The sequence below is a fragment of the Mercenaria mercenaria genome, chromosome 13 (genome assembly GCF_021730395.1).
Source record: "Mercenaria mercenaria strain notata chromosome 13, MADL_Memer_1, whole genome shotgun sequence".
NCBI classification, from domain to species: Eukaryota; Metazoa; Mollusca; class Bivalvia; order Venerida; family Veneridae; genus Mercenaria; species Mercenaria mercenaria.
This window is the reverse complement of record NC_069373.1, coordinates 54,045,505-54,068,905: the sequence shown is the minus strand read 5'-3', so window position 1 is coordinate 54,068,905 and position 23,401 is coordinate 54,045,505. Positions and strand designations below refer to the sequence as shown.

Sequence of the window (23,401 nt, the reverse complement as noted above, 5' to 3'; positions counted from 1 at the left end):
AACGTAAACACGCATTGTATGATTTCTATAAACTTTGCGTGGGTTGAATTTTGCAGTCAGTAAACGGATAAATTATCAGAAGAAGAAGCTGTTACTGGTTTGTTTAGTTACTACTGATATTAAAAATGATTTTAATTCTTATTTTTCGAGAAATAAGCAAATCGGCGAAACATTAAATTGTATTTTCTTGTAGTTTTTGAAATCGAAAGTAGATCGTCTATGTTTGGCTGCTTTCACGAAACGAAACAATTTTTTTATGAAAAGATTTAAATAAGAAGTAATTTAACCGTAAACTTCAATGTCAGATACTGCCAGTTGCTGCTAAATGTCTTCGTATCATCACAATTTGTAAAATATATTGTTGAAAATGGAGAAAAGTGTAATCGTATCCGGATATAATATTTTGGGTAAATATCAAGCTGTGTTATGAAATTTTAAGAAAAAAACTAAAAACAAACTGAAACTGGTAGACTATACTGTCAGTACATCAATCATTAGCCGACTCAGGCCCTTTAGGTCTTTGATTAGTTATTTAAAGTTAATTGAAGGGAAAGTGTAGGGATGCCACATTTATGAAAGACGGTGTCAAGAAGGCTACAGTCAAGTTTACCGACCAATAAACCTTTTTTACCAGGAATTTGAATTTCACAAGTTGTTATGTATAAAAGCTGACTGGCAATAATTAGAAAGTATCTTTTGGGATTCTTTTTGAATCTGCTTAAATGCATCAAAGATTGTTTTAAGAAAAGCATGGGTGTAAAAACATTTTTCACACCACTCGCCCTGCAGGTCTAGTAGCCAGTAAAATGTACTCGCCCCTAGTGAACAGTCACTCGCCCTACTAAAATTACAATTATCTTAATGACATTTTTAATACTGTCACTTTTATGAAAGAAGTATTATGTACAACAAACAAATTTCAAATATAACACACAATAGACAAATAATATTGTCTTGTACACTACATTTCCATTTTAATCAATCATATTCGTTCTGCTTAAATTTTCTTTTCACAGCAGACATTTTTCTTTTTCTTTCACTGTATTTTTGTCATCTCGACAACCCAGTCACTCTCCAAATAAACTACGGATGTTGGTTTGCCATGCTTTGACAAAGTACAGAAAAATAAATGATGATGGTAAAAACATTAACTCAGATAAATAAATTTATCTTGACTGGCTTGCAGTACATGGTTTTCTTGTAATAATTGCATCAATAATGATTATAAACATAGTCTAGCATGCAGTCATTATCGCTAATCAATTGAATTTTAAAATGTCTACTGACGCAAAGGTTATTATCATTTTTCGCAATGTTATTCAAAACTTTTTCTGCTGAATTTTGGTGAAGTTACGAAGTAAAAAGCATCGTCCAGTTAGTCGAGTTTATAGCAAGGTCCACTCATCCTATCCAGACTTTAACTCACCAATGTGAGTGAGCGAGTGGAATTTTACACCACTGAAAAGAAAATTGTTCATTAAAGAAGTCTGGTATGAAGGAATCTTCTGCATTAATTACGCCCAGCAGGAGTTGTCTCAATGGTGTCAGTGTTTACAACAAGGACAGATAAACAGGACACAAGGTTAGAATGGAGGCAGCTGAATTAAAAGTTATGTCATCCTTTATCTGGTTGTTTAGCTCATGAGGTAGAACGTTGGTATACGGATCGGGGGGTCGTGAGTTCGATCCTTGGGCAGGGTGCATGTTCTCTGTGACTATTTGATAAACAACATTGTGTCTGAAATCATTAGTCCTCCACCTCTGATTCATGTGGGGAAGTTGGCAGTTACTTGCGGAGAACAGGTTTGTACTGGTACAGAATCCAGGAACACTGGTTAGGTTAACTGCCCACCGTTACATGACAAATACTGTTGAAAAACGGCATTAAACCCAAAACAAACAAACAAAGATTCGGTTGTATAAGACATATACATGAAATAAACAATGAATAAAGAGAATCTAAGTTAATTTTTGTCATGTCAGAAGCAATATTAAATATGTAACATAACCAAAATTCAAACATCTATTAACTTTGAGCCTGCTGCAGGCAAGTGAAAATGCCTTTGCGACCAGTGCAGACCAAATGATCATGGTCTGCACTGTTCGCTGTTCAGTCAGCAAATTTTCATTGAACGCCCCCTTGAATAATAAATGATGCTTCCTGCTAGAAATTTAGCAGGGTAAAGGTTAAAAAAACTTTGTGTCCCAACTGCATAAGCAGCTCTAAACACAAGATAAGACAGAGCATTAGTACTCATTTACTGTACGCATTCGTACAGTAGAAGTTCGACATAAAACTGTGGCTTCCACTAGTCTAAAACGGCCATCTTATGAGAACATAATTTCTTGATTTTAAAATTGTAATGATAAAGGAATTTCATTTTAATATTTGTTTTGGGTTAAATTTTTTAGAGCAAGCTTGGAATCCCTTACATATTTCTACCCACATTTATGATAATTTCATGTGTGTGCTTTCAGGGAGCTGGATATTTCTGTGTTTACCATTTTAAACACTGGATCCATCAGACAGTCTATGCTTGATTCTGACATGAATACTAAAGTAAGTGTTTTTTCTTGTAGTTTCACATGTCCTCACATCATCACTTTCTTATGTACTTAAAAGTCTGACGTTCGTGTTTTTTCGTGTTGCAAGACTGGGCAAGATGAATTGTCATGTGTTTCAGTCACATTTGAATAAAATAGGAACATCTCAATTTGTTCAGACATTGTTTCATGAGAAATGGAAATAAAATTGACATTTAGGCAAGATTGATGCAATAACATCATATCATCAGACGTTATTTTCTTGAATTAGTCAGAGTCATAAAACTTTACGTTGTCAATTTATGACGCTGGTGTCCGTCTGTCTGTCCGTCTGTCATTCCTTCCGTCTGTCTGTTAGCAATTTCGTGTCCGCTCTGTAACTCTTAAACCCCTTGAAGGATTTCAAGGAAACTTGACACAAATGTTCACCACTCCGAGATGACGTGCAGAGCGCATGTTTTGGATGTCTCGCTTCAAGGTCAAGGTCACACTAAGGAGTCAAAGGTCATATCAGTTTGTTTCGTGTCCGCTCTGTTACTCTTGAACCCCTTGAAGGATTTCAAAGAAACTTGACACAAATGTTCACCACACCAAGACGACATGCAGAGCGCGTGTTCCAGATGACTCACTTCAAGGTCAAGGTCACACTTAGGGGTCAAAAGTCATATCAGTTTGAACTGCTGGAAGGATTTCAAAGAAACTTGGCAGAAATGATCACCACACTGAGACGACATGCAGAGTGCATGTTCTGGATGACTTGCTTCAAGGTCAAGGTCACACTTAAGGATCAAAGGTCATATATGACTTTGCTTTGTGTATATTGCTCTGCATTGCAGTGCTCTTGTTTTTATTTGGCAGATCTCTTGTTTGTTCACTTACAATACTTTTTTTTTGAATTACTTCCCTTTTATGTTACTATAAATAGCTTAATTTGAAACTTTTTTATTGTAGGGAAAAACCGAGACCACTTTTCTGTGGTACAGCATGGATGGTACCTCCAATATTTAGGTGTATTTTTACATACTGTCGTCTTACGAATATAAGACGCACATTTTTTTACCGAGATTCTTGTCTCAAGGGACTGATGCGTCCTATATATGGGGATAGAAAAAGACCAAACATTTCCGCCGACTCAAAAATTAAGAAAATCAATCTTTGTTTACACTGTGTACCTTTATATTGAAGAGAATTCAAGGGGTGTAAATACCAATGACTCGTGCACAGCTAATAGCCGGTATCGGGACCTGGTGTCTTAAATTACTTTTGTATAAAATGTAAAATTTAGAGCTCACGTAAAATCTTAAGATAAATAAATGCTGTTTTTCATTAAAATATATTTTACAACGCATTTCTGTAACTGATCATTAAGTTTTTAAAAAGACCTGTGTAAAACTTTCCCAGCGTGTTTTTCACACATTTTGCATTAAAATACTTGAAACTCCAAATCAAGTAGCCCGGAAATTGATTATCTAGTCTTCAAACATAATTTTGATAGTTGTCTATAATCCTCTTGTTCATCGAAATTCAGGCCCGAGGCATTACTTATCTTACACCTACTCTCACAATCTGCAAACAATTAACCGTTTAATCATACCCGGAGGCAATTATAAACATGTGCATGCGAGATTTTAGACTGATCCAATATGATCATAGTCGCTGATCCGTAATGGTCAAAACAATTTGCAAACCAGTCTTAAAATTACGTCATTTTACCGCCACGTGCCAAAGTGTACTTTCATTTTCACTGGCGTCAGTATTCATTGAGTGATCAGAGGATGCGGCAGTTTAGTGCTTACACAGAGTTTAAGCTTTTCAGTTTAAATACTTGCACAACATGCAAAAATATCGACAATGATTTAGCAAAAACCGGCAAGTTCGTAGAAACTATAGCGAATTTATGACAGACATAAATTTGGATAAGTGATAAGTGGGTATAAGCATTTTTCCAGAATTCTGCTGATATTTTTTCACTGCGTCCTATACACGAGTGCGACCTATATTCGGCCGATTACGGTACATGTACCTGATAAAACAATTTTTTTGTGGACTTTGAATAATTTTTTTGTGGACTTAGATTTGTTTGTTTTTGAAGTTTTCCTTTTGTTGTTCCAGTCCTTTGGGCTACAACAGTCGAGTTCTTTAAATTTTGCTCCCACCCTATGATGTAACCCTTCGGGTGTATATTGCCCGGCTTAGTGGAGCTCTTGTTAGAGGTTATATCTTCTCAAACTACATGTTTAAAGATGAGCGATTGTTATTATTCTCTATTGGTGGGGCCGTTTATATAAAAATCATATGCAGTTTTAAACATGTTACATTACATGCTGTAACAGAATTGTTAAGGTTGCTGATTTTGTCCAACTAGTGGAAACTTTAAAAATGTTCTTAATTTCAGTTTCTGCTTACCCAGTTTTAATAGTTTTACAAAAAATGTTTCTTTGGTGACTCTTTTTGTTTTTGTTAGGTTTTATTAAGAGTCACACCAACACAATTTATGTCATATGGTAACATTTCAAGCTTTTGATGGAGAGTGAAGACCCCTTGTGGTAAAGTTATTTCAGGCATGGGTAGAACCACCAACCTTCCATAAGCCAGCTTGATGGTTTTCACACATGAAAAATTCTAAACACCATGCAAAGCTTTGAACCCACCTGGATGAGGGGTAAGTGATTTGAAGCCAGTAACCTTAACCACTCAGCCATTGAGGCCCCACCTGCAAATAAAAAATGCTGTTGGACTGTCTAATGTGTGATCATAATTAGCAGATTTGACTACACTTTCGTGTGATTCTTGCATATTTGGATTCTGTGGCCAAATGGCTAATGTGGCAGACTTCCAATCACTTGTACTCACAGCTTTGGGTTTGAAACTATGCTTCGGTTGAAGAAATTTTTCCTGCATGTAAGAGAGAAAGTAGCTGACTAACTGAATTGGTATTCCACCACCATACCGAAAGTCATTCTTGGAGGGACACCGGGGGTCTTCATACATCATCAATAGCTCAAATTCACCATAGCAGTTTAAGTTTTGTGGTTTGACTTAAAAAAAAAAGAAGCGCACACACAAACACAAAACAACAAATTGATTGTTTTATAAAACAGGGTGTAACAGAGCTGTCTCTGGAGATGGCCCAGGTCAACTTTCTGATGGAAGACCTTTGCAGAAAACTGGAACATTCCCTGCTAGCCTCAGCTTCAAAAAGGAAAACTTTTTTCAAAGTAAGAATTTAATTGTTATATTTTAGATACATGTTTTTTAAAGGGGCAAGCCTTTGGATACAGTGCAACCTCTGTAGAGCAACACCCTTTGGGAGATACAAATATTGACTGTTATGTAGAGGTTGTTGTTCTGGAGAGGTAAATTTGATAGTATGTTTCAGCTTAGGGAAATTTTGATGAGGTTGTTACAGAGAGGATTTTGCTTAAGAGAGGGTCGCTCTGGAGAGATTGTACTGTATAAGCTACAATATTAGATTTTAACTGATAGCAATGCCTAAAAGGGATCTGTGTTACATTAAGTATATAAAGACTCTATAGTTTTTTTACACTTTGATGTTTTGGCTTTATGGCCTTTATCAAAATGTCAAATTTTATGTGATTTTCTACATCGTGGTATTCTTTCACTGAAATAATCCTGTTTACAGTTTGAATTATGTACTTGTTCCTAGTAATTTCCATTCATCATATACTTTCATACTTAACAATAATTATTTCAGGTAAAGGCAGAGAAGAAGATTGGATTTTCAAATTTGGATCAGTTAACTCCATTTCAGGTTGCAACAAAAGTTGTCAAGTTGTTACCTGCCCTTTGCAACCACCTTGAAGGGGCTAGTGGTTTCTTCCAGGTAATTCATTTATTCAAGAATTTATTTATAGGTATTTATTTACAAACATGATAAAATTGAATTGTTTTTCATGAATTTTTGTCGAGAATCAGGAACCACTTATGAAAAGTCAGATTTTTTTTACATTGTTAATGTTTACCTTATTATATTTATAAAAAAAGTATTTCATACGTAAATCTACAATCAAAACTTTTTATAAGCAGCCAGCCAAGGGAGCAGTGCAGTGGGACTGCTAAAGACAGATTAAAATAAGAACAAACAGCATGGATCCTGACCAGACTGCGCGGATGCGCAGGCTGGTCTGGATCAAAGCTGGTCGCAAAGCCACTATGTTGGTTTTCCCATGGCACGGCGCAGATAATTTTTGGGCAGTCCACTGACTGGCTGCTTAAGGCAAGTTGCTGCTTAATACAGATGGCTGCTAAAGCAGGTTCAGCTGTACTAGAGGAAGGAGAGCTTGTTCTAATTTAAGCTTAAGCGGTCATCTGCCTGAATAGCCTGTCACTCAATCGGCTGGCTGCTTAATACAGGATTGACTGTTTACCTGTTTTACAAACTGTTATTGTTGTTTCAGACGTTGATTGCAGACAATGACGGTATGTTAGATGGTCCAGGAAGTCACAGTCCGGAGGCGCAGATGTCAGCAGTCTGCTTTCAACAGCTGTTACAGGCCCTTCTCTCTATCTTCTCATGGTTAGTACATCTAGTTAATTTCATATTAACTCAATTAAACTGTAATATTAAAACAGTTTAACTGTTTGTACCCAGGAAATGAATTCATGTACATGTACATCATATTTTTTGTGCGTGGGTGTGTATGCACATGTGTTTTTCAAGGATTTGATCTACAGTTGAAACTCCCAACTCCCCATCTCAGAATTTCAAGTCCTGTCCCGAAAACACATGCAGAAAATATCATTTTAAGTCTAACTTTGGTCACCTTGAAGTAAAATGCTCAATCCCTTGGAATTCGAGATACCGAGTTTCAACTGTATAAGATTTATCTGGTTTTACTTATTTTGATAAAATGGCACTTTGACTTTGACTGTTTATTTGAAAATGTGTGGAAATCTAAAATTCAGCAGTATTTTACTTACCTCTGATAATTCATGTGGGGAAGTTGGCAGTTACTTGCGGAGAACAGGTCTGTACTGGTACAGAATCCAGGAACACTGGTTAGGTTAACTGCCCGCCGTTACATGACTTAAATACTGTTGAAAAACGGCGTTAAACCCAAAACAAACAAAAATGTAACTTCAGGTTAAAGGAACGTAGTGTGACTAATGCTTTTGAGAGTTTTCTACATACTTTTTTGCTAAAGAAATGTTATGATGGGTAAAAAGTTCCTAAAATGCATGGAATCACTTTAAAATGTCTTTTGATTGCAGTTGCTAAATTTGAAACAAATCGAGGCGGTGCAATTTTAAAATGTAAAACTCGTAGATTTTAACTCATCCACACATGCATTCCAAAATATATACTGGCAGCCAATTCTTATAGTTTGATTTGGTTTTTAAAAAAAAGTGTCCTCTCAGTTCATGGTCTTTTCCTTTACTAACTGAACTGGCCAGTCAGGTTTATTTAATTAATATAGAGTTGTGATGGTGTTGTGACGTTCAAGTCTCATTCCCAGCACTATAATTAGTTGGTTAGAATTCACTGTAGACCACTTTACTTTCAGGAATGGTTTCCAGATGGTGGAGAATCGTGATTTACTGAAGGAGGCTCTGGGGGTCCTTGTACAGAGAATTAAAACATCGGGACATTCACAGATGTCTTTGAAAGATCTTGTCAAGTATGTATTTTAAGGCTTTATGTATCAATATTTTATATTAGTATACAATTAAGATGTGTTATATTTAAAAAATCTCTGTACATCATTGGTGTTACAAATCATGATGATTTAAGTTTACTTCTCAGTTTGAGCATTTGTTCATCATTTTTGTTGAGCCCGCTTGCGGTGAGCTAGACTTAATCGTCACTTTTGGCGGGTCGGTATATGTGCGTGCGTCTGTCTGATTTTGTATGGACCATAACTTTGACATGCATGGACCAATCTTGTTTATATTTGGCTTGAATGTTTACCTCAATGAGAAGGAGTGTCATGCGCAAACTCCATGTTCCTATCTGAAAGGTCAAGGTCACGGAGGTCAAAGGTCAAATTGAAGTTTGTCCGGAGCATTTCTTCATGCATGGTGGGATTTTGATGTAAAACTTGGCATGAATGTTCACCATTTTGAGACAGAGTGTCATGCGCAAGAACCAGGTTCCTAGGTCTAAGGTCAAGGTCAAACTTGACAGCTTGCGAGCTCGACATTCTGCCCATGGGCATACTTGTTCCATTAGTCTCGCTTGTTTTCATTTATCATTTTGCTGAGCAAGTTACATGCATTTTACGGCATGTTAGTGAAAACCTATGACCAAAGAACCTACAGATGTGACAAGTGCTGTTAGTATAATATTTTCTCAAGAGAGTTGTGCTGAAAACAAGATTGATGTCATAATATTTTAAGAGAAAAGTTAACTGTAAGTAATGAGGTGTGCATAGTGTTTGTGTTTTAAATATGGTTGAAAGTGTTTGGTCTCCGCTGACCCCTTGATCTTTTCTGCCAGGCCACTTTAAGTTCATAACGTTGCTTAAGTGTAGGATTTCTTCATGTGAGGAAGTCATCCAGGTAGCTTACTGTAGGTTTGTGGTTACTGATGGTTTATGGTTCTACCCACATACTGCACATGCCTATGATAATACCTCTAAAGGGAACCTGGGGTTTCCTTCACCACCAGGTGCTGTTAAGCCACCATATGACCTGAAGTTGTGTTGCCATACAAAACAAACAAGTAGTATACCAAAAATTCTACAAGTTGTTTTGTCTCTTATTAGCATTCATAGTGGCTTCTGTGACTGAATTGTTACGAATGCCATTTGTTCTGCTGGTGCATGTCTTTGCCTCAAAGGAAAAACTTAGTTTCCATTGTAATTACAATCTGAGTGTGTAGTGTTGAGATGATTTTATTTTCTGTTACATATGATGATAATTTATACTTTCTTTTTACAGGACAGCGATAAAGTATATATCAAATTTTGCAAACACGGTACCTGATATCAGTACTGCAGTAGCGTTGCTGAAAGTGCTCACCACTCTCTGTGAGAAAACTGAGGACCGACAACTCACAAAAACCCTTGGTAAATCTTAATTTTTTATTAGCACCTACTGGTGATTCACCAAAGGGGACTTGAAGTTTGCTGCCCCCTCCCCCACCTTTTCATCTGTCAGTCACTCAAAGTTGGATTCTGCAATAACTTTAAAAGTGAAGATAAAATTTCATTTAACATCTTTAGCTTGTGTGTAAATACTTCAATGAATTCTGCTTTTCAGAAGATTCAGATTAATAATGTGCACTTTGAGATCAAGCTAAAAATCAGAATTTTGAAAGTGACTTTTTGCTTTGTGATTTCACATGTGATCATGGTAATATCTGATTGTGCAGACAGGAACTTGGTTTTTCGACGAGTTTTCACAAGTTATAACATTGATTGTTGTTGACTTTTAATTTTGTTCTAGTTCCTATTTCTGAGGAGTTTCTGAAGAGAGAATGGTTAGGTCATGATGGACAACGAGAAAAAGGAAGCAAGTTCAATGAACATTTGCATATCATTATTAAGTAAGTTTTGTAAATGCACATGTACATACAATCAAACTTTGTTACCCTCAGACTTGTATACATTGTAATTTGAATGCCACCCTTTGCCTAAACTAATCTTCCGATCTCAGCAAAAGCCCTGAATAATTATCATTTTTGATGGCTCAAACTACTGATAACTTTAACAAATTTTGCTGGTCCTGTCTAGTTGGAACGAACAAAGTTCCACTGTATTTGTACACTCAGGTAATCCAAATGCCAAAAAAAACCCTTGTAAACAGTTAAAAAGTATTAGGAGTATTTTTTAATGTATCTGTGTAAGATTTTTCCAAATTTAGAAAGGTTTGCTTTTGTTAGAAATTACAAAAATATAATAATGCAGTGATTTGGTGAGGTCCAGGTAGAACGTACTGAAAAAGGCCTTGTCTTGTGGAATATGTAGATGGGCTGTAGGTAACTGCTCTTAAACAAATTGAGATATTATTTTTTGCTCCAGGTCTTTCATTCTAAATTCAGATTTCAGTAAATTGATTGGCTAAAATTATTATGAACCCCCTTTTGAGAAGGGAATGTATTTGTTTTGTGCCAGTCAGTTGACCAGTATATGCTTAAAAGCTTAGAGAACTCTTTGACACTCTGGTCTAACTTTATATGATGATTGCCTGTGGTCAGTAGATAGCCACAATTGTTTCAAGTGTCAGTAGGTCAAAGGTCAAAGTAACTTTAGAAAAAATGAGCATTAACAGTAGAACACTAGGACATACAAAGGTCAGACTTCTTAGAATAATTGCATGTGGTCACTAAGATACCTTAAAGGGGTCATTAATTTTAAAGTTTACCCTGTTGAATTTCTAAAATGGATTGGTCCATCATTCAGTTTGGGCAATACCACTTACTAGTCAAAGGTGTGTCCACTGAAAATTTTCTGACTGAATAGCAACCAGTGCAGACCATGATCAGCCTGCACAGATGTTCTGGTTGATCTTGGTCTGCACTGGTTGCAAAGGCAAAGTCTCTTGCTGCCAGCAAGTTAAAGGTTAAAGTCACTGTGACTTTAGCACTAAAAACAGTTTTCCAGTAAATAACTGGAGAATGCTTTAGCCTAGACTTTACAGATTTCATAAGATTATTTCTTATGGTCAGTACGTAACCCCTATCACATAGTGGTCTCAGGTCAAATGACAGTGTCACTGAGATTCTTACATTGTAAAAAGGTCTCAGATCAGTATAGCTAATGAATACTTGGGCCAACGGCAATCAAATTTCCAGGGTTCACACAGGTTTAGAAAGTACGTTTAATTGGGTTCCCATTATTAAAAACTCTGGAAAAATGCTAAAGTGTCCAACAATGTAGTTAAATTTGTTCCTGACCTTTTATAAGTGCTTAAAAAGTTATTAAAAATGCTATAAATTTCCTGAAATTACTAAAGTTTCGTACCATGTAGAAAGGATGAAAAAAGAAAGTGGTAAATATAGTCACCGTATAGAATGTTTTATTTGTACTTGGGTTAAACTAACAGCTGGGAAGTTAAAGGTGTATCAGAACTATATTGTTGACTGAAAGGAATTGAAATTGAATTCAAAACTGTTTTACTTTCTTAAAAATGTTGAAAAGTAAGACCTTAAAAATACGAAAAAAGTTCTGAAATTTCTGCATGCTAAGTATCGCGGTGTCGTGAGTTCGATCCCCGGGCGGGGCATATGTTCTCCGTGACGATTTGATAAAAGACATTGTGTCTGAAATTATTCGTCCTCCACCTCTGATATTTCATGTGGGGAAATTGGCAGTTACTTGCGGAGAACAAGTTAGTACTGGTATAGAATCCAGGAACACTGGTTAGGTTAAATGCCCACCTTTACATGACTGAAATACTGTTGAAAAATGGCGTTAAACCAAAAAAAAAAAAAAAAAAAAAGTTTCTGTAGACCCTAATTTCATAAGAATATTATTTATGGTCAGTTTAATGTCTTGTTTCTTCCATGGTGAGAAGGTCAAAGCTCAGTGTCACTGTGACCCGACTGCTATACATGTAAATGATTTAGGATCTGTATCTGGAGAATGCTTGGGGTGATGGCCAATAAACTTGGCATGATTGTTTATGGTCATTGATAAACCCTATTTTGGTTTTGGGGTCATTGGGTGAAAGGTGAAGGTCACAGTATGTGCAAGACTGAAAATTACACTCCTAGTTACCACTGACATGCTATCATATGGAGTATATGTATTCACAAACAGCTGTTGTTATGCTCCCAAACAATTATGTGGGGGCATATAGCGTTGCTGCTGTCCATACCTCCCGAAATCTTGTGTGTTCAACTCGTCTAACACTGTTAGCCTGATTTGCTTTAAACTTTCACAGATGAATAAGCTACATGTAGATGTGCAGATGACTATAAAGGAAGGAATTTTTCTGTGACTATTTTTACCGCAGTTATGGCCTTTCGATAAATCAGCCTGATTTGCTTCAAACTTTCATAGATGAACAAGCTTGATATACAAATGACCATCTAGGAAGGAATTTTTTCTGTGAATATTTTTACTGCAGTTACAGCCATTTGATAGTTTTTGCCAAATAGAGGGTCGCAGAGTATGTGGGGGCATCCTTGTCCTATGGATGCAATTCTAGTTTAATCAGGTTTCCTAATACAAACAATATTATGATTTTCAGGTCATTCATTGTTAATTCAGAGGATCCACTGACAGCTATTGAACCTATAGCAACTAAAGCTGTACAGGAATTGCTAGAGACTGATAAAAATGGCTGCTCAGCAACATTCCCCACCATGAGCAGGTTAGTATTGACTTTTGTACATGTTTGATATAAATAAGTTCGCAATGTCATCTTGTTTTGCCATTTTACTGAAAGAATAAGATTGAATTCACATGCATCTATTATATGGTATGTTAAGAAGTTTGAAAGTTTAATTTGTTGGCAGCAAGCTCAAAGCCTACTGGGGTCAAAATTATCACTAGCTCTTAGACAACTCCTGCATTTGCTTTTTCTGCACCACTCTTGATCAGCGAGTTATGCTATCTGTGATGAGTCTCAAAAGAATTCCAGTCAAATTTATTTGTACATGGTGAAGAAGACATTTGAGCTGACATGAGGTTTTTAATTCAAACCAATAACGAAAGGTGTGACTGTCTTTTTTTTTCATTTATTAAATATCAAACAGGTGTTGATTGTTGCCAGTTAGTAGGAAGGAATACTGCGTCACCTTATGTCAGTTTTGTTGTTCACAGTTTGGTTGTAATGTTTCATACTTCTCTGCTCCCTGTCCTATACTGATGTTAGTACATTTTTCTCTGTCTCCCATCGTCCTACACTGTCGTTACATTATTTTCTATTCCAGATCCTCCTATACTGTGTATTACCGTGTGTTATTCAGTGAACTTATCGAGGCAGCAAAAAATATACCTCCAGTCAAACAGTCAGATCTTCTAGATGTAAGTCACTTTACATTAAAGATTTACTTGTGTGCTAGGCTTTTAGAGACCAACACAAAGCAAGAGCTAGTAGAACACGAAATGCCCCCCTTGATGCATCCAGTAACTGCACAAGGGACAGAAATTATTTAATCACTGTACACGGAAGTTCTACTGTTTTGGGTCAATGTGACCTTGACCTTTGACTTATTGACCTCAAAATCAATAGGGGTCATCTGCTGGTAATGATCAACCTCTTTACTAATTTCCGTGTTCCTATGACCAAGCTATCTCAAGTTATCGTCCGGAAACTGTTCCGGGTCAATGTGACCTTGACCTTTGGCCTACTGATCCAAAATCAATAGGGTTCATCTACTGGATATGACCAACCTCCCTATCAACTTTCATGATCCTAGGCCGAAGCGTTCTTGAGTTATCATCCGGAAATCGTTATTCCGGGTCACTGACCTTTGACCTCAACATCGATAGGGGTCATCTGCTGATCACGAACAACCTCCCGATCAAGTTAGGTGATTCTAGGCCCAAGCGTTCTCAAGTTATCGTCCAGAAACCATTTAACTGTTACAGATCACCGTGACCTTGACCTTTGACCTACTGATCTCAGACTCAATAGAAGTCATTCGCTGGTCATGACCAACCTCCCTATCAATTTTCATGATCCTAGGCCCAAGCGTTCTTGAGTTATCATCTGGAAACCATTTAACTGTTCTGGATTACTGTGACCTTAACATTTGACATACTGACCTTAAAATCAATAGGGGTCATCTGCTGGTGATGATCAACCTCCCTATCAACTTTCATTATCCTAGGCCCAAGAGTTTTTTAGTTATCATCCAGAAACGGATTGGTCTACATACCGACAGACCGACTGGCATCTGCAAAACAATATACCCCTCCTTCTTCTAAGGGGGGCATAATTAAAGACTATTGGTGACTTTTGGGAAAAAGTACAGGTGCAGAAATGAAGTGTTTAGTTTTGAAAGTAAATTAAACTGTTCAGTTTTAATAGTAAATTTTCAGAAATTTTTCTGTTTTATTCAGTAAAATTTTAATAACTGATCAATTTTGATAGTGAATATTAAAAACTGTTCGAATTTAGAAGTGAAATTTTTAATACTTCAATTTGTAATGAATGAATTTTAAAAAGTATATAATTTTGATGAGTGACTTTTGTAAACTTTTTATTTGATAAGTTAATAATAGAAACAATTCAGTATCAGTGGCTGAATTTTGAAAACAACTGTCCTTTTCATTGCAAAACTACAAATTATAAAATGATGTCAGATATTACAAATTACTTATAGAACCTTTGTTTAGTAGCATTATTGTGTAGTCGCCACTGAATGATTTCCCACATTACACTTGATATAATTTCTACCAAACCTGTTTGTGCACACATGTGATTCTGCAATATTTACAGACATGGATGGACAGGTTGTTACGGTGGAGCGTTGCTGTCCGTATATTCCACATTCTTGTCAACTTAGTCAAGGTAAGATGGTTAAACCTGTCTTAAGTGACTATATTTCCCATATTCTTGTCAGGCTTGTCAAGGTAATGTATGCTTTAACCTATTAGAATATATCATTCTTTAAAGTGTGGTTTAACTTGTTTAAACTGGACATACGTAAATGTAACACATGATTCAATCTGTCTAAACAGGCATATTCTCCCTATTCTTCTCTCTATAGTGAAAGTAATGTATGGTGCCGAGATATTATCCATATTCTTGTCACTGCAGTCAAGATAAGGTATGGTTTAAACCTGCCAATGGTGATATTCTACACATTTCATTTGGGATATGAACCATTTTGTTTTATGACTTGCTATTTTTATTCGTAAAAGAGGGATTTTTGTTTTGCATACAGTTATGTCAGGAAATTGTTACATGTTACCGTATTCTTAGGAAGTTACATTACAAGAAAGATGTGACTGCAGCTTGACTTAACAGACCTGTTACTTTTCAGACCTTTGATGGAAGAGGAAATTTGGGAACATGTATCAAGGTAAATTGTAACTGCATATACAGTCAAACTGTACTAAGCAGCCGGCCAAGGGGGCAACACAGGCAGGCTGCTTCAGGCAAGTGGCTGCTTAAGACAGACAGTTTCTTGCATGCCGGACAGGATTTTCCCGTGCTTTTCCAGTGCTAGAAAAACTCATCTTACACCCAGGGGTGTAAGATGACTCACGTGCTATAATTTATGAATGAATGTGTAAATTCATACGCTACTATAACAAAATAGCACCTTTTTCTTTGTATCTTCTACAAATTGAAGAATATGGCATGCAAGAAAAAGAATCTATCACTAGCTGAAGGTATGGATGGAAATACCTGGCTCTCGGGAAACTGTTTTGAGGTAACTCGGCTGAGCCTCGTTACCACCTAAACAGTTACCCTCGAGGCAGATATTCCCACTTGCACCTTCAACCAGTGAAAGATTCCTATATTGGGAAGTTAGCTGACTGACTGCTTAAGGCAGATGACTGTTTAATACATTGACTGTTGAGGCAGGTTCAACTGTTACATAAGTTTGGGAACATGTATCGGCATTACATTTAAATGCATAAAAGGAACTTCTGTATGTGTAAGCTTATTAATCCATAGTAGGGAAGATGTATCAAGACAAGCTTTGAATGTGTATTAGGGAGCATGTATCTAGACGGCTATGAATAAATGTTAGGGAACATGTTTCAGGGCAAGCTACTTAAATGCATGTGTAGGTGAGAGGGAACATTATTATGTTAAGATAATCTATGAATGAATATAGGGAACATGTATTGATTTAAAGTAGAAATGTGAATGAGGGAACATTTATCAAGGCAAGCTATGAATGCTTATAAGGGAGCTGATATGATTGAACTTGATGGAAATATCAAGGTAAGCTATTTTAAAAAACTTCAAAGGAATATGCATTAAGGTGTGATTTTAAGCATGCCTGTAAGATGTGCAAGGATTTTTGGAGAAGTATATAATGGTAAGGTTTAAATGAATTAGAAAAATATCGGCTCCCTTATTATGGGACTTTTACTGCTTTTAAAAAGATGAAGTTAGAAATGTACCCTTCATGTTTCAGTATGGCAGATTTTTTGTGGAAGTTTTCCTGAGACTTGGAATGCCTTTGTTAGACCATATGTTTAAAAGTCGCAGACAGGATATACTTGGACTTCTGAAAAACTTGCAACTGAGTACACGAGCACTGCATCACTTGTGTGGCCATTCAAAAGTAAGTTTTAGTATTTTGGGCATAATGTTATCCCACATGTTTGGTAAACTGGTGGCATTTGTCTGGATAGCATAGAATAAAGCCTGGATACAGTATATTGGAGCTTGAATCCTGCAACAATAAATTGCAACCTTTGTGATTATTGATATGATTTTGTAATTATCTTTATAAAGATAGAATTACTGATTAGAAAGCTTTACTTGAAAATTTATTTCATTCTAGAATAAAGGGAAGCATTGAAAATTTACTCTTCTTTGTATGGTATTTCTGTAGGACACATTGTGTTACCACTTTACCCTATACACACACATATATATATCGTAAAATTATAAAATAATTTAACATGCTCTCTTAGATTTTCTTAAATTTTAATATAAAAGTCACAAACTAGTTTCGCCGTGAATGGCTCATCAGTGTGTCTATATATATAACAATAAGATAAAGGGAATTAATTCAGTTGTTTTGACGTCTAAAATACAAGGGACGTAATTTCGACGTCAAACAGGGGAGTTAATGAAGTTATAATGTTATTTATCAATCCGTATCATGTGAAATGTTCTGCATGTTTAATTTCGGTTTAAAACAGTCAATGAAGTATTTTTCTTTTGTTAATCTAGCTGATGAACTGTTAGTTTTCATTTTATAAATTGGGAATATAGTAAATTTTGGCTCTGTTGTACAGCAAAAGTCTATATGGCTACTTACAGGTAATTGTCTTACCGATGGCGAAACTAGTGTGTGACTTTTATATCAAAATTTAAGAAAATCTAAACAAGTGTGTGAAGTCATTTTGTAATTTTACGATATTTTTTTCCCGTTCCGGGTTCTTTTTTGTTGGTAATATATATGTATATCACACTTCACATTGCTTTATTGCAATATCTGCCTCTCAACTAAGGGCAAAATTACTACATAAGTCTGATACTGTACTTTAGTAATATAACCCTTAATTCGAAGGGATGATGGCTGATAACGCAATACGAAGGTGCTGTATTGATATTTTACTTTCTTAAGAGGAAGTGTTGTGCAAATGTGAAAACAGTTGCATAGTGCAAAACTGATATCATGTTTTCACATCTTTTTTGTTCGTAATACAGTCAACATCGTACTTGCGACCACCTCTATTAAGCGATTTTTGTATTAAACGACCAGTCAAAATCCCTCCCGAACATTTTCAGTACATAAATTCATTCCATTAAACGACTTTTTTATTAAACGACTAGCGACCACATTAATGAAGTCCCGACAGGTAAAATATTCGACAAAAATATCTGTTAAGCGACTGGGTACCAAATTCTACCGGGCATATTTTCATCTATGTAATTAGCAAGTACGTTTTGCACGTGACTGAATGCAATTAACCTTTGTATCAGTCGAACTGACAAACAATCTAGCCATAATTTATACTGTTTGTGGACTTGGAAAAGTGTTCACGATGTTAAAATAGATTTTTAAACCATACATGTATGTTCATAATAAATACAGTTACATTAACAGTTAAAAATATCTTTTCTTTTCATCTGACTGAAATCCATTAAGAGACCATTCCATTAAGAGACCACTTCTTAGCAGTCCCTTGCGTGGTCTCTTAATACAATGTTGACTACTTCGCATTGCTTTATTGCAATATCTGCCTCTCAACTAAAGGGCAAAATTACTACATAAGTCTGATACTGTACTTTCATAATATAACCCTTAGTTTAAAGGGATGATGGCTGATAACACAATACGAAGGTGCTGTATTGATATTTTACTTTCTTAAGAGGAAGTGTTGTGCAAATGCGAAAACAGTTGCATAGTGCAAAACTGATATCACGTTTTCACATCTTACTATAGCACCGTCACATCTTGTTCAAATGTTGTCCTTACCAATCTACAGGGAGAAAAGAGTGAAACACTGATTACCCTAATGGAACACCATACTTGTGTTAAACTTGACGTATCAAAAAAGCCAGTATCGAAAAAAAAGGGCATCGACATGGCAACGGCAACAGAATACTTGACCACTAGAAATTGTTTGACTACCATAACCTTGTAAAAGTTGAGGAAATGATGTTTGTATAAGCATGAATAGGACTGCATTACACTGATACTGTATATTGATAACAACATGCACTATTACAACCGGGAGACATTACTGAATGACGATGTGTTTTTGTTTTAGATCATGAAAGATTTGGCATTGACGAACAATGTGCCAATGTTGAAGCGATCACTAGAGGTGTTTGTTTTTCGTGTAAAAGCCATGCTAACTGTCAATAAATGTCTCGAGGCTTTCTGGATGGGAAATCTGAAAAACAGGGATCTTAAGGTATATTTGTTTTAAGATTTTATCATGTATCTTGATGACAGATGTTATTTGACAATCACCAGGGGCAACTGGAATTTAAGCTGGGGGAGTCAATTTTGCGATATAGTTGCCTATCCAGGGAATATGATATAGCCAGTTTCCTAGTTGTTCTATATTTATATGCCCGTTTTGAAAAAACTGACATATTATGTGATGGCGCATGCTTCTATCTGTCTGTCCGTTCGTCATAATTCGTGTCCAGAGTATAATTTTATAACCGTTAAAGGTATTGACTTGAAACTTGGCATATAGGTAGATGGCGATGAGACCATGTGCAGAGCACTTGAACAGGATCTGTAGCTCAAAGGTCAAGGTCATGAATTGAGCTAAAAGGTCAAAATTGGCCATCATATATGCATAACTATATAATCGTACAAGGTATTTTGCTTTTCTTTAAATTTTACTTCGGTCCTCCTCTGATATAAAGCTTTGGGTGTATATTGCCCTGCTTGGTGGAGCTCTTGTTTATATGTTGCGTAAATTGAATACACAAATTGAATTACTGCTTTATACTGCACTCAGTTGAGGTTATGTAGTACATTTTCCATGCATTTTTTCTTACGGCTTTGCCCATGTTAAAGGGTAAAGGTAAAATGTATTTAACATCCCATATTATCAACTGACAACGTAAGCTAAAAAGCTCTTGTGTGACCAACATGGTGTTCAATAACAGATACTTTCACTTTCCTGTGCTTATTTTATCTCATGGTACAACCCTTCTAATACGGAATGCCAAGCAAGGGAGCTACCATTACCATTTTTCATGGTCTTTGGTGAGATGCAGTCAGGGATCAAAGCCCCGGCCTCTCACACTTGAAGCCGAGCTATTCAGGCAGTAAATGATTTCCAGATATGTGGAGATTTATTGAAGGAGTGATGTGGTTTTAAAAGGCTGATAAGAGTTGAAAACCTTTTTTTTTTCAAAAATATGAAATGTTAAAGGTTCCATGGTCCATTCAAAGACCATGGCTTAAAAACAGGACACAGTGTTTACATTCTGTAGTTTTAACTTGACTGTTAATGAATCATGAGGGTAGTAAGTATCTAAAAATATATTTCTGAGAATTTTGTTATGTTAATGTCAGTATTACCTTATTCAGTTAGGCCTACAAATTACAGGCTGGACCCTTTGAGTTAATAAGCTGGCTAATGAGTTAAGAGTGTAAAGTTGTGTCCTATTGATAAATATGACTTGTTTTAATATAGAATGTTTTTAACAGGGAGAGGAGATTTTATCTCAGTCGTCAGTGATATCAGAGCAAGGTGGTGACAGCGATGGGGAAACGTTACCAGATGAGGATGACCTCAGTGATGTGGTATACTGATTTTTTGTTCATTACTTACTTAAACATTTTAAAGTTACAACTGCGTCTATACCTTTATTATGTTCTCAACTTAAATTCAAATGAAACTTGGTATACATCCTCAGCATTAAGTGAACATGCCCAATTTTCAGGGGGCATGTGACGTTCAATTTTGACATCATGCTTTTTAGCTCGACTATTCAAAGAATAGTCTAGCTATTCTACTCACCCTGGCGTCGGCGTCGGCGTCACACCTTGGTTAAGTTTTTGCATGCAAGTACATACAGCTATTATTTAAAGGCATATAGCTTTGAAATTTATTTATTCTTTTTCTAGGTCAATTACCAACCTCACTGGGTCAAGTTCCATAACTCTTAACATGTATTTTGAGCAAATTATGCCCCCTTTTGGACTTAGAAAATTCTGGTTAAAGTTTTACATGCAAGTTACTATCCCCAAAACTAATGCAGATATTGAATTGAAACTTAATATGTTTCTTCGGGGTTATAAAACTAGTTGATAGCACCAAGTCCCATAACTCTGATATGTATTTTGGTCAAATTATGTCCCCTTTCGAACTTAAAACTCTTTTGATATTTAACATTTTGGGTAATAATTTCCTGCTTCTGTGACAATATTTCGAATAGTCGAGCTTGGCTGTCTTATGGACAGCTCTTGTTGAAAATATTGTTGATATGCATATAATTAAAATAATAAGGGATAATTAATGTGTCTTTGAACAGGAGCTGGATAATGAAGGCAGTGACAACAACGAAGTTGAAGAGAACGACATTACGGATCCTGAAGGTTCTTACAGTCAAGCTTACTGATGTGCAATGTGAAAATGACATAATTGATTCAGGCTTACTGATGTGCTGTGTGAAAAGGACATAATTGATTCAGACTTACTAATGTGACATTAGAGAGAAAGACATCACCCACGTTTAAGTTTGCTTGTAAGCTCAAACATTAGAGCCAAGGGCATAAACATCTACCAATTATATCTGTCAATTTACGTCCTTGGTAGAGCAAAGAATCTGAGAAGAAGATTGTGGGTTTGAATCTTTTTGGGAATAAAAGTATGTTTATAAGCATATATTCAAGGTAAAAGCATACTTAATTTGTTGCCGTTTTGTTATGTTCTGTATGACTATTTGAACTTGCATGTTTATATGATTGTTGACATATGAGCCGTGCCATGAGAAAACCAACATAGTGGGTGTGCGACCAGCATGGATCCAGACCAGCCTGCACATCCGCGCAGTCTGGTCAGGCTCCATGCTGTTCGCTTTTAAAGCCTGTTGGAATTGGAGAAACTGTTAGCGAACAGTATGGATCCTGACCAGGCTGGTCTGGATCCATGCTGGTCGCACACCCACTATGTTGGTTTTCTCATGGCACGGCTCATATATCTGTTTAGTTATTTTTACAATTGAAACTGACCAGTACTGATGATCATAAGATGTTAGTGTATATTAAAAGAAAGAGACAGATTCAGGTGTATGTTTTCAGTACCGCATACAGTAAGCACATTGTTTTCTTTTTGTCCTGTTTGTCTGTCTGTCACACTTTTCTTGTCAAACATAACTCCAGTGGTCAGAAACTTGAAATATAGATAGATACCAGTGAGAGGCAGTGTATAAGAACCACAACTATCTTTTATAGATATATCGCTTCTTCGCCTAGGCACAGTTACTGGATAATTCCAGAAAAGACGGCTTTGCGTGTATCGGTGTTATTCACCGGGCATGTTTGTGACAGGAAAGGCCGTACCGGCGACAGTAACCATCAGAACAAATCAACACCCTTTACAATATTTACAAATTTATTTACGTAAGATGATTATTAACAATGAATAGATGATAAGAAAAAAAAACTGATTATAAGAAAGAAAAAAAAAGTTCAGTATCACCAGATACAAAGTTCGTATAGTTCCATTCGAATGTGACGTGGCACAGTTCTTTAATTTAATTGCTAACTTTAAGTAGCACAAACAATATATGACGTATCTTTAAATCAAGTCCCTTTAAACCGTGAATACGTTGATTCCGTTTTGGCTCCCTATGGTTGTAGGTGATTGCATCCCTGAGCTGACTTCAGAGGATAACAAAAATCATCGTCTGCGGTTTACGGCACAACCATGGGACGAAAGCTCTGCGCTGGGAAAATCACATCCAGGCGAGTGAAGACAAGTGAACCTCGGGCATTGTACTTCCGGGTTATGACATCACCAGGTAAAATCGTCTGGCGGAAGGAGCTCGATCGAGCATAAATTTCTAGCAAGAAAAATTAATCAGACTTAGATTCGTCTATAATGTCGAAAGGTGGTGTGCGCAAGGCATATCTAGTCCAGTCTATTTGTATTGTAATGTCCCGCCAAATACTAAGTTTCGTGGGACTCACGGCTAAGTCGTGAGCTCTGACTATTTGTATTTCCACGGGATTCACGATATAGCCGGGAAATCTAACTACATTGGCGCGGATTGAAATTGACAATTTGAGGCCCATTATAGTGGTTTTGGGGATAAAAACCTAATTACTGAAGTTTATAAAATATCAACTTTCTTATTATTGAACCGAATTTAATGAAATTTACATGGAAATTTAAGTTATGAAATACAGAAAAACATGAGAGGTATTGCATGCGTGAAATCTGACATTTACCTCAATAACTCAAAATTTTTCAAAAAGATGATGGAATACCTGCATTTACACTACAGATAAAATAAGGCCCGTATGTCAATTTGTGACAGTGTTAAAGATCTACACACAAAGAGCTAGTTTAAGTTAGTTGGACGGGCCTGTATCTAAAGGATATTTCTCTGTTCCAGGGGCTTTCTGTTGCTCTGGTCAGATCGCTTTATGTCTGTACTGTTAGAGGATAAGACCTCGTTGTTAAGACTAATTTTCTCAGAATGGCATTCTATATTTCAGTGGTCACAAACTTCTTTAAAAATACCACCTCGCACCTCCGCTATAAAGACAAGATACTAAGAAGAAAAAAGAAAACCCAATAACGTGACAACCCGCGTTATCAAGATC

At 36.3% G+C, this 23,401-nt stretch overlaps 1 protein-coding gene across 1 annotated transcript in view; it reads left to right on the top strand.

Moving 5' to 3' along the window:
- Positions 1-21,852, top strand: part of LOC123529602 (Fanconi anemia group D2 protein-like) — a 63,150-nt gene extending 41,298 nt beyond the window's left edge. The window contains exons 29-43 of the mRNA XM_053520904.1: positions 2,479-2,560; positions 5,646-5,762; positions 6,260-6,388; positions 6,963-7,081; positions 8,070-8,183; positions 9,445-9,572; positions 9,952-10,051; positions 12,700-12,822; positions 13,385-13,478; positions 14,899-14,970; positions 15,446-15,484; positions 16,556-16,705; positions 18,870-19,016; positions 20,276-20,371; positions 21,103-21,852. Of these exons, the coding sequence (XP_053376879.1) occupies positions 2,479-2,560; positions 5,646-5,762; positions 6,260-6,388; positions 6,963-7,081; positions 8,070-8,183; positions 9,445-9,572; positions 9,952-10,051; positions 12,700-12,822; positions 13,385-13,478; positions 14,899-14,970; positions 15,446-15,484; positions 16,556-16,705; positions 18,870-19,016; positions 20,276-20,371; positions 21,103-21,189 (1,597 nt within the window). The 3' untranslated portion in view covers positions 21,190-21,852. The remainder of the gene's footprint in view (positions 1-2,478; positions 2,561-5,645; positions 5,763-6,259; positions 6,389-6,962; positions 7,082-8,069; positions 8,184-9,444; positions 9,573-9,951; positions 10,052-12,699; positions 12,823-13,384; positions 13,479-14,898; positions 14,971-15,445; positions 15,485-16,555; positions 16,706-18,869; positions 19,017-20,275; positions 20,372-21,102) is intronic.
- Positions 21,853-23,401: the final 1,549 nt, after the last annotated feature.